At 36.1% G+C, this 15,262-nt stretch overlaps 2 protein-coding genes across 3 annotated transcripts in view; one reads left to right on the top strand and one right to left on the bottom strand.

Moving 5' to 3' along the window:
* Nucleotides 1-6,130, bottom strand: part of stx8 (syntaxin 8) — a 40,970-nt gene extending 34,840 nt beyond the window's left edge. Inside the window, exons 1-5 of the mRNA XM_028451485.1 lie at nucleotides 6,013-6,130; nucleotides 5,474-5,573; nucleotides 5,005-5,099; nucleotides 3,811-3,921; nucleotides 61-194 (exon numbers count right to left, since the gene is read on the bottom strand). Coding sequence (XP_028307286.1) covers nucleotides 61-194; nucleotides 3,811-3,921; nucleotides 5,005-5,099; nucleotides 5,474-5,573; nucleotides 6,013-6,029 — 457 coding nt within the window. The 5' untranslated portion in view covers nucleotides 6,030-6,130. The remainder of the gene's footprint in view (nucleotides 1-60; nucleotides 195-3,810; nucleotides 3,922-5,004; nucleotides 5,100-5,473; nucleotides 5,574-6,012) is intronic.
* Nucleotides 6,131-7,650: 1,520 nt separating this feature from the next.
* Nucleotides 7,651-15,262, top strand: LOC114462500 (TBC1 domain family member 24-like). Of its 2 annotated transcripts, none has more exons than XM_028445429.1 (11): nucleotides 7,651-7,896; nucleotides 8,177-8,361; nucleotides 8,470-8,731; nucleotides 8,841-8,954; nucleotides 10,778-11,194; nucleotides 11,312-11,551; nucleotides 11,668-11,823; nucleotides 13,385-13,448; nucleotides 13,524-13,622; nucleotides 14,503-14,797; nucleotides 14,900-15,262. In XM_028445429.1, exons 1-11 carry the CDS (start codon nucleotides 7,697-7,699, stop codon nucleotides 15,073-15,075), a joined length of 2,208 nt encoding a protein of 735 aa, XP_028301230.1. In that variant the 5' UTR covers nucleotides 7,651-7,696; the 3' UTR covers nucleotides 15,076-15,262. The 2 variants fall into 2 exon arrangements, with proteins under 2 accessions (XP_028301230.1, XP_028301310.1); XM_028445509.1 differs by having other exon boundaries at nucleotides 14,503-14,709; nucleotides 14,900-15,078.

Raw genomic sequence — 15,262 nt, forward strand, 5'->3', positions numbered from 1 at the left:
AGCTCAAAAAGTGCAGTGTCTGGATGTTTTGTATGATCACGTCCTCAGTCTAAACTATACCTTCAATAATTCTTTGTTGCTGCTGTTTGATCTCCCCAAACGTCAAGCTTTTAGTCTCTTCTGGTTCATTGATGAGCCAAGGGTTGGCTGCAGGGCCTCCACTGGCTGCCGCTCCTCCAGCCAATAATGTGGATCTGTAACACAACATCAGAGACATACCCATGAAATGAATTGGTTTGATTTGTTTTTTTGTTAACTAAAGAAAATGCTTTGGTACCTCTATGATAACGCAGAGCATGAGCTTCTACTAAAGCTACTAAAGGAGATTGATCCCATATTTACCTGCAGATGAGTACATTTTATATGCCATTCACAAATACAAATCTCAATCATATAACACAACAAAGATGTTGAATTGGGATAGAATAGAGCAGTGGTTCCCAAACTTTCCACAGTCGCGTACCCCTTCACACCTTTAACCTGAAGCCATGTACCCCCTAATCCTGCACACCTAATAAACATAATGTCATAAAAAATGTAGAACTATAGTGAAATTTGTCCCTAATAATACTAAGAAAATGCACGTTTTCCTGCCTTAGCTTAGCATTAGCCTAGCATTAGCATTAGCGATCCCTAATTCTAGGATTAACGTTAGCCTAGCAATAGCATTGACCTAGTATTAGCCTAGCATTACTATTGACTTAGCATTATCTTTAACCTAGCATTAGCATTAATCTAGCAATAGCATTAGCCTTAATATTGACATAGCAATAGCTTTAACCGAGCTTTACATTACTCTAACAATCGCATTGACCTAGCATTAGCCTAGCATTAACATTAACCTAACATTGGCATTTCCTTAGCAGTAACTTTAACCTAGCATTAGCCTTGCAATAGCATTAGCATTAACCCAGGAGTAGCATTAGCTGCACTATTTATATTCGAGTTTCCAATGTTGTCACAGTGTTTTACATTTTCATTCACGTACACTCCTATGACAATTTGTGTACCCCTGGGGTACCTGTACCCCACTTTGGGAAACTAGGGACTAGAGGGGAAAAAAACAGATTTTTTAAAATGTCTTCATGTTCAGAAATTAATTTTTCTGGTATTTGCCTTTTATATGTTATACAGCTGTTAACTGACTCTGAACTGCAACAGGGCATTAAAAAAAAATACATATATAAATATTAAAAAAGTGAACTCAAGCGAGAGTAAAACCTTACACCACTGCCCAAATTAATGTTGCTTTTAGGTCAAATTTAGCGACACATCAAAATTGTATGTTAAGTTAGGTAAAGTTTTTTTTTAAAGTCTAAGCAAAAACTAACCAATCCATAAAGATTCAATTTACCAGTCTTCATACTGCATTGGATTTATTTTATGTAAAGTGAAATACAAATAAAATGTATTATTATGAATATTATTATTATTAACTGTACAATCATTTCCAAAGAGTTAAACAGCAAATTAAATAAATAAAAAGGATAAACTTAATCATCCAAAATCTAAGCCAAGTTTTTCATGCTTCAGTTTAAAGGGACACAAAAACAATGTATTTCATTTTTCCAAAGAAACCTCCGACCCTATTCTTCTAACCAACATGATCACAAAAGAGCACCTTAGATTATCCAAGCATGGCAAATCCAACCCCTCCCACACTCTCTATCCATAGACCACACAGTGGGAACAGGTCCTACCCACAAACCCAAATTACCCACCACATATCATATTAAATGTGTGTCGAACTGAGAAAACCTGAAACCATACGACCACGTGATTGCAATTTGCCAAGCTAATTTATTGGCCAAAGTAATTTGAAAGTGTTCAAACAGAGCCTTTTACGTAATGAAGTGTGTGGTCTGTAAAGAGATGAAAGCTTGTGAAAAGCACCTCTAAGTAGATCAGCACCACAACCAACGCTTGTGAACGATATCAGACAGAGGTAGCCTCATATCAAGGCCAATGTATGAGCTGTGAGGGTGCATGACACTGGGTGGGGGGGGGGGGAGCAGCAGCCAGAAGCCAGTCTCTGGTTAAAGTCCTAGCTGGCTCAAACTGCATGTTATGCCACTGTGCTGTTTCCTCTCAGTCTCTATGGAGAACTATAAGTCACGGAAAAGTTAAAGGGGGGAAGAAAGAAAAAATCTTTCTGAATATAATAACACTGGCTAGAAGTGTCTCTATAACCACAAATGACATTCTATACTACACGGCAGCTTTTCTGTAAACGTTGAACATTTTCTGCTCTACAATACATTTATAAAGCAGGTATGACACAATTTCCTCGCTTGTTTTGAACATAAATCTTGATTTAATATTCAGTGAAACATAATGTAAATTGATGACTACCTGCTTTGCAAGTCAAACCAATCACATCACATGACAAAAAAAAAAAAAAACAGTATATAGTTACATAAAACTTTTCAGTAAAAATAGGATCTGAACTCAGTAGAGCAGGGATGGGCAACTCTATCGCAGCGGGGGCCACATATATGTGATTGCATCTGATCCCAGGGCCACATTATCAACATTTATGTCAGCATTTAGAATAATGACTAATCTAATCATTATGATTAATACAGGGGAGGAGAAGAGTTTTGTCTTTGTCTGTGGTTTTGTCAGTTTTTGGAGTCATTATGTGTGTTTTTGTTATTTGTTGCGTTCTTGTTGTAATTTTGTGTATTTTTCTGTAATTTTCTGCATTTATGTTGTCGATTTGTACATTTTTGGGGTCACTTTCTGTATTTTTGTTGTCATTTTCTGTATTTTCCTGTCATTTTCTGTAATTGTGTTGACAGTTTGTATGTCTTTGGAGCTATTCTGTAATGTGTTGTTGTTTTTTGTGTTTTCGTAGTCATTTTGTTTGTTTAAGTGCTTGTTGTGTCTGTCTTTTTTTGTCATTTTGTATTATTTTGGAATTTTTTGTGTGTTTTGGTGTACATTGTGCATTTTGCTGTCGATTAGTGTGTTTTGGGAGTTATTTTGTGTATTATGTTGGGCTTTATATTCTTTCCAACTTCTTGAAATAACATTTTTGGGCATTTTTTTTTTGGAGGCCACACAAAATTAGACCGAGGGCCACCGCCAGCTGCCTATGTCTGCAGTAAAAAAAATTACAAATTGTTAACAGCTCTTTTATCTGGTTTAATTACACATGCCTGTTCATTTCCATAAATGTGAGTTTGTTCCTATATCAGGGCATACGTGCCAAATGTGAGATCGACTGCACAGACAGGCAAATCTCTTAATAATAGAAATCAGCTATAATGTTAAGAAGACCGTCAAAATAGCTCCCAGCCAGACGTACTTTCTTCCGAGTGATAGCACAGGGAGAGGTCACAGCACACAGGTCACACCGGATGTATAAAGACTCTCAAAGAAAGTTAGTGACCGATGACATATCATCAAAGCAGAGAAGAGAGCCTATGACCTCCCTGGTTAAGTAAATAGACAAGGGAATGAGGATTCATTATTTTTAATTGGACAGAGTGAGATTTTTTTCTAAAGCACATTTGCGAGGGGGGAAAAAACTAAAAGTGAAAGAAAGCATGTTCTGAGAGGGAAGGTTTCTGCAACATCTTTAGATGATGCTTCGTCTGCCAGATCAGACGATAAACAACAGTGACAGATGAAATGAGAAAGCGCAGGAGTGTGCACGGAGTGAAATGTGGTGGAGGACGCTAAACACAATCAGGTTGAATCTTTGAAAATTCTTTAAGTCAATAGAAATGACGTTTTTAGTCACCAGGGGTGACAAATGCTCTGCGAATGTTAAATGTAGATATGTCTCTGTCCAATTATATTTACCTCGTGGGTTCTGCTTCTGTGACATCACCCTTAAATGTAGCATTGAGCTGCTTCTCTCTTGTTAACAAATCATCAATGAGGTTTTGCCTTCGGTCAGCTTCAGACTGCATTCTGACAAGGTCACAATAAGGTCAACACAAAAGTCAACTTAAAAAATAATAGTAATGTTTTTACCCCTTTGGTTAAAAATAACAAACAAAAATCTATCCATGCACCATCATAAGGCAAACCCCAAGAGCAAGGCATTCCTTTATAAGGACTTTGACTCCCTCTACAGGATGACCAATGTCCATGCATGGAAAGAGAAATCCCAGCAGGTCCATTCATCCAGAATCCTGCACATCTTGGCACTAAAAAGTGCGTCTCTATGGAGGTAGATTTGTGTCTTTATTATTCAATGAAAAAAAAAACTTTTCAATCACAAGAAAAATCACTTAAATAAAATTAAAAAAAAAAAAAAAACTCTTCAATCAAAATAAATATTTTCAATCAAAAAAGAAAAAAGTGTTCAAATGCAGTTATTTGGGTCTCAAATATTTTTTTGCATTAGAACATGTTTTTTATTTTTTTTTTTAATCTTTCACTAAAAATGTTTGGTTTTTTTTGTTTTTTTTCTTTGAAGTAAACTTTTTTTGATTGAAAATTTTTTGTTTTTTATTGAAGTCATCTTTTTTGTATTTGGGCCATATTATGGGTAGTACATTTGTGTCTTTATTATTCAATTAAAAAAAAACAACTTTTCAATCAAAAGAAAAATCAATTTTATAAAAAGCAAATATTTTCAATCAAAGAAAAAAAGTGTTCAAATGCAATAATTTGGGTCTCAAATATTTTTGTTTTGGCATTTGAACATGTTTTTTTTTTTGATTGAAAATATTTGTTTTTTATAGAATTGATTTTTCTTTAGATTAAAAAGTATTTTTTTATTGAATAATAAAAACACAAATCTACCGCCATACATCTCCACAAACTATACTTTATAATACATGTTCATGGAATAGGGGAATGCTGTCCTCAACTGGGCTACAGATGTTGGCTAAGGAAGGCCTGCTTATGGGTATGTTTTGTATTGTTTTCAGATAAATTGGAGCTACGAAAGATGATAATCTCCAAGAATAACATTCTTTCCTAAAGTAAAAAGGTTATACTATAACTTCCTTCTATAATTTAACTTTGTCAGAGACAAAAGGATACATCCGACGGGATGAAGATGCTCTCAACAAGCCCTCTTTGAGCTGTGAAACATTCTGTTTTAGTTTCTGGAGCGACGCCCGCAGTGTCATGTTTATCTGAAAAGACAAACATATATGAGCGTGCGCACACACACACACACACAAAAAATCAGAAAATACATCACTTGTACCAAAATGTCAGCATATTTTACTTTTCAAAAAAATTTGACACATATCTTGGTAATTTCAAATTTTAAATTATTTGAAGTTTCCTGATGCCACTTTAACAAATTAAATAGTGGGAATAAAATTTGATAGACAATTTCAAACAGTTTCAAATCAACTACCTATAAGTCAACATGATTTATTATGTCAACGATAATCAACAATCAATATTTTGTAGAAGAAAAACCACACGTTTTACAGGGTGTAAATAGAAAACATGACGCAAGGGAAACAGGATGCTTCGTCACTGTATCGTAACACAATACCTTTGCGGGGTTTCCTCCGGTTCTCTGCAGTCTGTTCCTTTCATGAATGTTTTCTGCTATTTCTTGTGCCAGGCGACAAGTGGCATCATAATTCTGAAACCTGTGATTTAAGACATGAATAGAATAAAACAGTGACATAGGGATGCTAAGCATGACGCTTCAGTTTAGAAAGAAAAAAAAAGCATCCGCTGCTCCAGAATATCAAGCTCCTTTAATCACATATTTAAACAACAGATATTTGAATGTGATTAATAGTGTGTATAATAGCTTTCGCCTTGCCCCACCAGTGTTACTGATATCTTCTTATGCTTGTCATAAATACTGAAGAGTAATTTGAGTTATCGATAGTGTTGTATATATGCAACACATACTTTTTTGAGTTATTACAGCTGCACACTTTCGTAATCATGTGACTTCTACAAGCTACATTACATTCCAGACTAGCATACAGACTACCGTTTACAGCCTCCTAAACATCGTGTTTCTTAGTTAAAGAATAACTCACTGCAGCGTATTGAACATAAAGTATGTTTACTCACCAATGATCCTCAGACATTGTGATTAAATTAAGCTTTAGAAGCTATATTTGCCTTAAAAGTTTGGGATAATACGACAGCAATTGGTGACAATCTGTTCCTTGTTTTGGGTGTGACGTCACTACGACAAGCGACGAGGACCAACTTCTGTCATGTTTAGCAAAGGTTTTCCCCGTCATCCACCAAACCGAGTTATTAAAGCAACATTTAGTGTACAAATTCAACCCCACATCCTCAGAATTCAAATTATTGCTGCCAAAAATAATTAATACGTCTCTAAAACAGATCAACGTGATGCTAAATCTCTGAGTTGCCTTAGACACACAAAGTCGAAACAGGTTTTTTTTTTTTTTTTTTTTTTTTTTTTTTACTGTATTATTATCCTGATGATCCTCAGCCAGTAGAACACACAGAAACAGGAGTAACTTCCATGTTTAATGGATGGTAGAACAAAATATAATGTTAATTTATATGGAGGCCAAACAAGTTCTGCACAAAAAGTCTGCCATTGATCAACATTTTTAAGATACAAGTGAAAAGTGTATCTAAGAACGGGTATACCTAAAAAAAAAAAAAATGCATAAACCTTTATTTTAGTTTTTTTTTTTTTTTTTTTTTTACTAGCTTTAGCTTGAATAATACCAAACTGCACAATATAATGAGAAGTCAATGAAAAGGAATACACAAAATCTTGTAAAATTGCCAAATAAATGTGGAAACACTAACCTCAGTTAAGAATAAGTTAACATTTTTTCCATTGAAGTAACACATTTATGTGTGTGTTCAGAATTTAAGTAATGCAAAAAAAAATTATTTTTAGTTGATTTAGATTTTTAAAATACATCTGATTAACAGAAAAATACATAAAAGAATAATCAGCTACAACTGAAAGTGGGCCTTATACAAAACATCATTCAAAGCAATGATTGAAAATGTTACTTGCATATGCTTATACCTTTTTGCTTCTTTGGAATAGATAAATGTAGCAGCTTACATTCTCTGCAGAGCTTGTTTTTCAGCTCTACTATATTTGCTGCCCCTATACGAGGTAAGTGTTTGGTAGGTTTTATGTTTCATAACCAAACAGTGGTTCTGTTTGAACGAAAACATATATGTTGTGTAAATTGTTGGCTTACGGGATTCTTCTTAGAATTTGTGTCGTGGCCTTTTGATTGACAAGATTTCAGAGAAATGCCTGTATGCGTGTTTACATTCACTCAGAAATAAATTCCTAGAAGTTTAAAGTCAACTGAATAATGTCAAAATATTCAACTAACAACAATTGATTACTTGTACAAACACAACAATAAATAAATCGAAGGAAAGTATTCCACAAATAGCCTACAAAGGTCAACAAAAATGTCCTTTAGGTTTAGTTTACTTTGGAGTTCCTGTCAATCAAAATAAAATGTGTTAATGTCTGATTTTCTTTTTCTTTTTTTGGTTGTGATTGCATTTGCATTTAGCATCAACGGGGGCATTTTCCCATCTCAGAAGTGTGTTCCCAAAAATAAAAATCAGTAGACCAGTTACCTATCATTACTCAGAATCACCACAAACACACACAATGACATCATGTGACAACAACCCACAGGCTTATATAAAGCCCGAGTCCTCTAAGCACAACAGCAAACAGGAGCCTCGTAGCTTCCCAGATGTTATCCCTCATTTTATAAAAGGACTCAAAATGATTGATGTTTCACTGAAGCCAGAGTTTTCTAACTGCAGGAAGATGAACCCAGTCTCTCACCTGACATCGGATCAAGGCATGAGCACACCTACAAGAATCCAAAACCGGCCAAGGTCTCAGTCGGATTACAATCCAGAAAACATGGGTTACGGTGTCCAAAATCAAAAGGAAGAAAGCTGGCAAAGGCCTCGATCCAGGTATGATTTATGCTCTCTATCTTTTTTCTTTCTTTTCCAACACATACTGGATTGCTTTGGTTGAATTTTTGTTGCATGTTTCTTTCTTTCTTTATTTTTTTTAATCTATTTTTTTTTAACTCTATTTATAATTTATTTTTTCTAATTATTTTTCAAATGTATGATTACAATATACAAGCTAAGCTGTTTTTCCACCAATCATAAAATTTGTGTTTAAATGCCACAGTAGACAATGAACAAAAATACAGGTATGACTTCCAGTCCGTTGCCTATTTTACAGGTCATTTTACAGTTATGAGACATCAGAGCTTTTCTCTCAGTATGGCGTGGAAAACTTTTCAAGTTCCACTCCAGTCACGGAGCAAACAAGCTCACAGCTCAAGCATCAAGTGACCGATTGTCAAGTCACTTCAAAGAAGTTTAAGTCAAAAGCAAAAAACGCAGCAGGCACAAGGGAACTTCATGGTAAACAATTTTATTCTAATATTTCTTCTATGAGTCAAATTTGAAAGGGAAATTACACATTTTAGGGAAAAATAAAGAGTAAAGATTTTTTTTTACAAATGTCTACAGGCAGTAAAGGCAACCTCAAGTCTGTGTCCATGATAACCATCTCAGAGTCTGACAACTGGGAGATCAGTTCAAACTCTGGGATGAAGTATGGACAATTTGTGGACTGGGAGAAGATTGACCCTGAAGCTGCTATGAAGTACCAGCAGATTCTTGGTAGTAAGCACCAGCAACTTAAAACCATGGGCCGGGAAGGATTCTGGGAAATGCCACACACCTTAAGGGCCAAAGCGTATTATCACATCATCCACAACATCAACTCGAGGTAAAAAGATGTGGAAGAACAATATAGATATATTGTTTTAATCAGAATTTCATATGGTCATTGATTGATTGATTGATTAATTGTAATTATTAATGTGTTTTTGCTGCAGGGCAGTCAATCCAGACAGAGATGTTTACTATGAACTCACCAAGAGCCTCTTTGGAGAGCAGAAAATTAGCAATCATCCTGTTCCTGAGTACATGGAAGCTGGAGATATACCCAGGTAGGCTTACCTCTAACGTCTTAACATTCACATTTCCCAAAAGAATGAGACAAATTGACAACAATGTTAAAGTGCAATAAACCCATGTTTCATATATAGGCATGTCTCAGTCAAAAAATCCGTCCAATGAGGGCATGGCGGGTCCCTCCTTCATCCAGCTCTGATTGGCCAGGACTAAAGTCCGGTCCCATAGTGTTTGATATCACCATTTTCTACAGGCTCTGATATTTCCAACGCTGTGTCAAGCATTCTGATTGGTCAAAGCATTGCTGAATTAGACTAATGCATTAGACATCAAAGAGTGGAATGAAAAATAGCATCACGCATGGCACTGCAGAAACCTGAAAAAAATGGATATGTGTTTAATTCAAGCCAAACTGCTAAACCTTGTGGTCAAAGGAATAATGATTGTGAAGTGTATCAAATTATTTAACATCTTGATATTAAAAGGTTTATACTCTTTTGAACAAAGGATAACTGTTTTCAATACATCACAGTGAAGAGCTTAGAAGCCTTCATTTTTGAGTCACTGTACCATTGAGATATATTTAAACTTGGGGGTCAAACAACAAGCTCCCTGTTTCACTGAGTTATAGGTTGTCTTTTTCTTCAACTATTTCTAGAGCAAGGTAATTCCATATACAGTGATGAGCTAAGGTTAGAGACATGACCCTGTTGGATGACCTTACCCTTTTCTATATAGGCACTTGCTTGCTGGGAAATGTTATAGAGTTTGTCAAGATTGCCGCGTTTGCAATGATCTGGCCTGCAGCTCTCAGCAGGTTTTGACACCCTGCTTTTGGACCCTGATTGTACAATAAATGTCATAATATTTGCAATTCAGTTGTCCCAAAGACACCAGATGCAACAATTGGAATCAATTTGACTGACATATTACAGTTACAAACTTGTTTCCAAACTTGCAGAAAACTTTGGCACAGTGGTGGCAAAGTGGGCTTCCGTCTGAACTTTTTTGTACAAAAACTTGTGTATCTTTGGCCAATTGTTTATTATTATCACAACTTGCTGCAGTTGATTTCCATACATTAGTTCAATTATTTCTTCTTTTTTAGCCTTCCCTAGTGAGAATTGTTTTTGTATTTGATGGAAATCTCAAGGTTTTTTTGGAGCGGAGTACAGATTTCTGTATTCAAAACATGATTTATTGTCACTCAGTATCATATATTTCCAAAATTTCACATAATCTGTAACGACAAAGGTTACAACTTCAGTCTGAACAAAAATTAGCCATGTAGGTCATGTAGAATCTTAGAAAAACGTTATTTGTTATGGGTATGTGATTTTCAGAGAAAAGTGGCTGGTACAATACAATTGTAGATAATGGGCGTGTGATAATAATGTAATATGGTAATTTTTTTATAAAATAAACTACCGTTAGAAAAATAACCATTATTTTACTGGACTTTAACCTTGGGTATGACATTTAAAACATAATAGGAATATATATATATATTTTTTTAAATCTATGACAATTTGATGTGTAGTAGATCCTAAAGATTATTTTCCTGTCCAATCAACATTTTAATGTAGTGATATCAAATCGCACAATATATCATCCCACTTTTATTAACTTTCATCCAAAATTCCTGTTGCTGTGCTCTCTTCTACCACATTTATATTTCTTTAATCTTGTTTTCATCACCAGGTGTTTTATTAGTGTTGGTTTGGCTCTATTTTTTATTAAAAAAAAATCCCTACCTGATACCTACTCACGAGACTAACTCACAGTATTTTTGGTGTATATGTATGATACATGTGCTGAAAAACATGACAAAATGAGACCATGTTCTTTTCTTTCCTAGACACTGTCTCAACAAAGCAGGTCTGAACTCAGTGAAAAAGATTCTACTTTGCCTGGGCAAATACTTCCCAGACATGAACTTCTGCCCCATCCTTCCAGCCTTGGTTTCTCTCATCCTTCACTTCAGTCAGGATGAAGCTGAATGCTTCTACAGTGTTTCTCGGCTAATCTGCTACGATGATCCCAACAAGCGTTACATTGACCAGACCTTCCTCACCTACCGTGCTTCCTGTATGACCTTTGGAGATCTCGCTAACAAGTGTTGCAGAGGTATTCGAAAGCTGATTGCCAGCTCCCACCAGAACCTGTTTGAGTTCTACTCAGACTGGATCATGTGGATCTTTGCTGATCTGCCCTTCACATATGCCATAAGAGTCTTGGACGTCTACCTTCTGGAGGGCTACAAAGTCCTTTACAGGTTTGTCACTGATGCAGTTTCACTCATGGACACTTTGCTCAAAAACAGGATGTGTGATTTATCTGAGAAAAAGAACCATCGAAGGAAAGTAATGCATTGCTCTAATTTTCTTTGCAGGGTTGCACTGGCTTTGCTTAGCCTTTACAGAGTATCAGTGTCATCTCGAGTTGCAGATGTAGAAGATTTTCGAACAGACATGAAAGGCTTCGTGCAGAATGTGGGTCGACACTGCTCTGCAGAGAATCTTCTGGAAAGAGCTTTCATGATCCCTATGGCTACACGAAGAGAGCTCAACCTTCTTTTCAATGCAAATAAAAACTCTCTAATGCAAAAAGGAGTCAGCAAACACCAGAAGAGGTGAGATGGAGGGAAAAAAACATATTTTCACAACTTAATGAAACAGACATTGTTATTTAAAGATATTGTGTACCCCATTTGAATTCATCTCATTATTTATCTTAATGTGTCCGCAGGCAGGCAGTTGAAACAGTGGATTTTGAGAACTTCTGCTCCAGTGTGGTCACAGGAACTGAGATGAGAGTCGTCTGGGCCTGGCTACCGGAGCGCTTTGCCCTTTTCAGCCCCATCAGATTATTCAACTCAGCTGAAAATGGACAATGCCTTGCTTCGTGAGTACAGTTTTGTTTGCTGGCAAAACTTTTCTAAATAAGTTTATTGTTGTTAAATTATATATGAAGAGGTTTTTTTCCACTATCAGTTATTAGGACCAGGTGAACATCTTTGAAAAAGAACATTTTGTAACTTTCCATGGTCTTAAGTGAAACTCTCAGGACAACACCAAGTGTGGTTTCACCATCAACATGTGTGTTTAGAGACTCAGGGGCAGATTCACAAAGATCTGAATTAAAGGGTGGTAATCCGGTTGCTTCCCTAAATCCTTTAGTGACGCAGTTTCCTCACCTGCTGCGCGGAATTCACTAAGATTGCAGCAATCATTAGTGCACAAGCAGAACCGGTGCAGACCGCCCCAATTTAAATGAACTTTTTGCTCGTTTAATGTGGAGACATCAGTGCGCACAAGCACACTGACATTTGAGGAAGTTAAATTTGAGGCAGATGGGCTTCTCTGTCTGCTGCACAAATATTTAATAATGTAGGAAACTAAATAAACAAATAAATATTTTTATCTTTTATTTTTTTAAATTTAAAGCCCTAATTATGTTTTTTCCCCCTAATTTAATGTGGGTGCTATGTCAGGACCTGTAACTTTGCTCTGATCAGTTTATGAAAAATAGGCAGAATTGGACAGAAACCGTCCTATTGATCTACCATTGATCTGAGTTAATGTAGCAAGTCTGTCAATCAGACTGCATTCTTTGAAGATGATCTACTGACCTTAATCCAGTAGGTCTCACCTACTGGATTAGTTGCACCATCAGTGATCACCACTGCTTAAATTACACATCTGATCCGCTGATTCTGGCCTGACATCAACACGACACGAGACTTTGACAGTCAAAACATGGAGAGAAAGACACAGACTGGAGCAGTGTGTTCAAAGCTACATCGATCCATGGTCATATCCATTTAACCATCTCTCTCTCTCTCTCACACACACACACACACACACACACACACACACACACACACACACACACACACACACACACACACACACACACACACACACACAAACTGGAGCCTTTTTTTCATCTCCGCTGAGTTTTCTGTCAACTGCGTTTGTGTCTGCACCTGCATCTCAGTTGTACTATTTTTCCGTGCTAAATCTATTACCGCAAACAGTTCCAGATTTCATGAATCGCATTGCTTCCCCTGCATTCATTTATTTGCATTTCCTCCTCCTGTATTTTTGCTTCCCCTGGGAGATTCGCCTACTATACATATTCATTAGAGGGAAACGCGCTAAATGGAATGAGGGTGAATTGTGACACGCTGTCCTGATTCCCTGGGCTTTGTACTCCTTATTAGTGTGTGGAGTGACGTTAGCACACGTTTTTATACCTCTAAACCTTTTGTGAATCCGCAAAAGGTCGATGGAAGAATTTTTTTTTCTATATCTTTTTTTTCCAAGAGGAGGTCTACAATATAAAAAACCTGTATTATGCACTTTTAACCCTAAAATTCAAAACACTGTCTCGCATTGGGAAAAAAAGGTTTTTTCTTGTCAGTGACTGATTGGAAGGCACTTTTATTTTTTTTTTCTTTTAGATTTTACGCACATGTAGAAGGACATGAACCAGCAGTCTTAATTATCAAAACAGAGGATGAAGAGGTAATGTCACATAACAAAACAAGTGTAAAACATATCATACATTAGCTGTGTAATTGACATGAATTATTTTTTTAGGTGTTTGGGGCCTTCCTGTCCACTGATTTGATAGAAAGAAGAAAGCATGACTCTAGCAACCTTATCTATTTTGGAACTGGGGAATGTTTCGTCTTTACGGTGAGACCATATTAGTAGTTTCTCTTCCTTAAAAAGACCTTTCCAACATGTTATAGTTAGGTTTGCTGTCTGTAAGGGTTGTGGTCAATTATAATTGTTACTGAGTAATTGATAATTGTAATTCAAAGAATTGGTTGCCATGTCGTATTGGTAATTGAATTGTAATTGAGTTTAGGTAAGTGACTTTGGAATTGTAATTGCCATGAAAATTCTACAAAAATTGCCAATTATAATTTAACACAAAAGTGGGGTACCATGTTACAGTTCTACGGCAGTTTTACTCATATGTAGTGAACAATTGAAAAAACTATAAAAATGGATTTCATTCATAACAAGGTTTCCCACATTTTACCATTAAATAAAAATGTAAATCTAGGGGTATACTGACACAAAAAAAGGCTCAGACACCAAAAATATTCAAACCTATATTTTCATTGATTAGGAAACCTAACACAGTAACTAATAGATGGAAAATAAATTATCGTTTTTTGTGTATGTTAGTATTTCACAGCTGATTTAGGATTCGTTATCATAACAGATGCTAACAGAAAGCTAACACAAGAGGACAGTTAACTTTTATTAGGTTATTTATTTCAGGCTCCGCAATTGTGATTAATTTTTTTGAATCTATTGAACTTTAGTAATTAAGAATGTATTTGTTATTGACTTTCAGAGGACACAAAATAATTTTAATTTAATTGTAATTGGAAAAATACTGGTCACTGTAATCGTAATTCAATTGTAATTGAAAACAATTTATAACCTAAAAATGTAATTGACCCCTACTCTGCTGTCTATTGACACTAAACAAATGTTAACATTCCATGTATGTAATATATGGTATTAGGTGTAAAACACAATAATATCACTACTCTTTCAGCTTCGTCCGAGCATGGAGCGCTACCAGCAGACCATGGTCAACATTATGACTCAGAAAGGTTCTTCTCAGCAGTTGCAGCTAAGTGCAGCCTCTCAGCTCTCAAACGATGAAAATGATCTCAATACCTCATCCGCAACGCTCGCCTGTCCTGCAGGGACACCCCAGAATCCCACCTACCTTACAATCCCCTTCACTGCACCATCTGAGGTACTCATGACTGCCAAAGAATCCAAGAGACTTAAGGAGCAAGAGGCCTCCATGTTTATTGCTGGCAATGACAGTCAACTTGTTATTGGTATGTCAGATACTAAAACAGTTTGTCGGTTGAAATCTTAAAAGTGATTGGGACCATGATTGTATGACTGATATGTGTTTTTTTTTTTGGTTTTTTTCTCAGGAGGTGACGGAGGCCATGCACTCTGCCTGAAGGAAGACCTACACAGGGGATACACAGAGTCCTGTGACACATTTAAGAGCATCCCCTTATGCAAGAGTCAATTCAAGGTCCAGTCTCTTGAAGTGTGGGGCATCCAGAACTCTATTTCCTTATCTCACAATAGCCCTACTCAGTGAAATAACACTGGACCCATTCTGATTTTGGCATATAACCCAAAAGAATAACCCCATCGACTTACCATACACATCTAAAATGTAAAGACTTCAAAAACACATTGCTGTTTTATGGACCCTATGTGATTGTATATGATTGACCTGCAATTCTGCTTATTTTTATTAAAATTAATAAAAGTTTTATGATGAA

This window comes from Gouania willdenowi, chromosome 1, assembly GCF_900634775.1.
Source record: "Gouania willdenowi chromosome 1, fGouWil2.1, whole genome shotgun sequence".
In the NCBI taxonomy this organism is placed as follows: Eukaryota; Metazoa; Chordata; class Actinopteri; order Blenniiformes; family Gobiesocidae; genus Gouania; species Gouania willdenowi.

Excerpts from the sequence above, each read along its gene's own strand:
- LOC114462500 (XM_028445429.1), top strand. The coding sequence starts at position 7,697 with ATGATTGATGTTTCACTGAAGCCAGAGTTTTCTAACTGCAGGAAGATG. Across the intron at positions 8,362-8,469 it reads AGGCACAAGGGAACTTCATG|GCAGTAAAGGCAACCTCAAG; the intron begins GTAAACAATTTT and ends AAATGTCTACAG. Across the intron at positions 14,798-14,899 it reads TGACAGTCAACTTGTTATTG|GAGGTGACGGAGGCCATGCA; the intron begins GTATGTCAGATA and ends TTTTTTTCTCAG.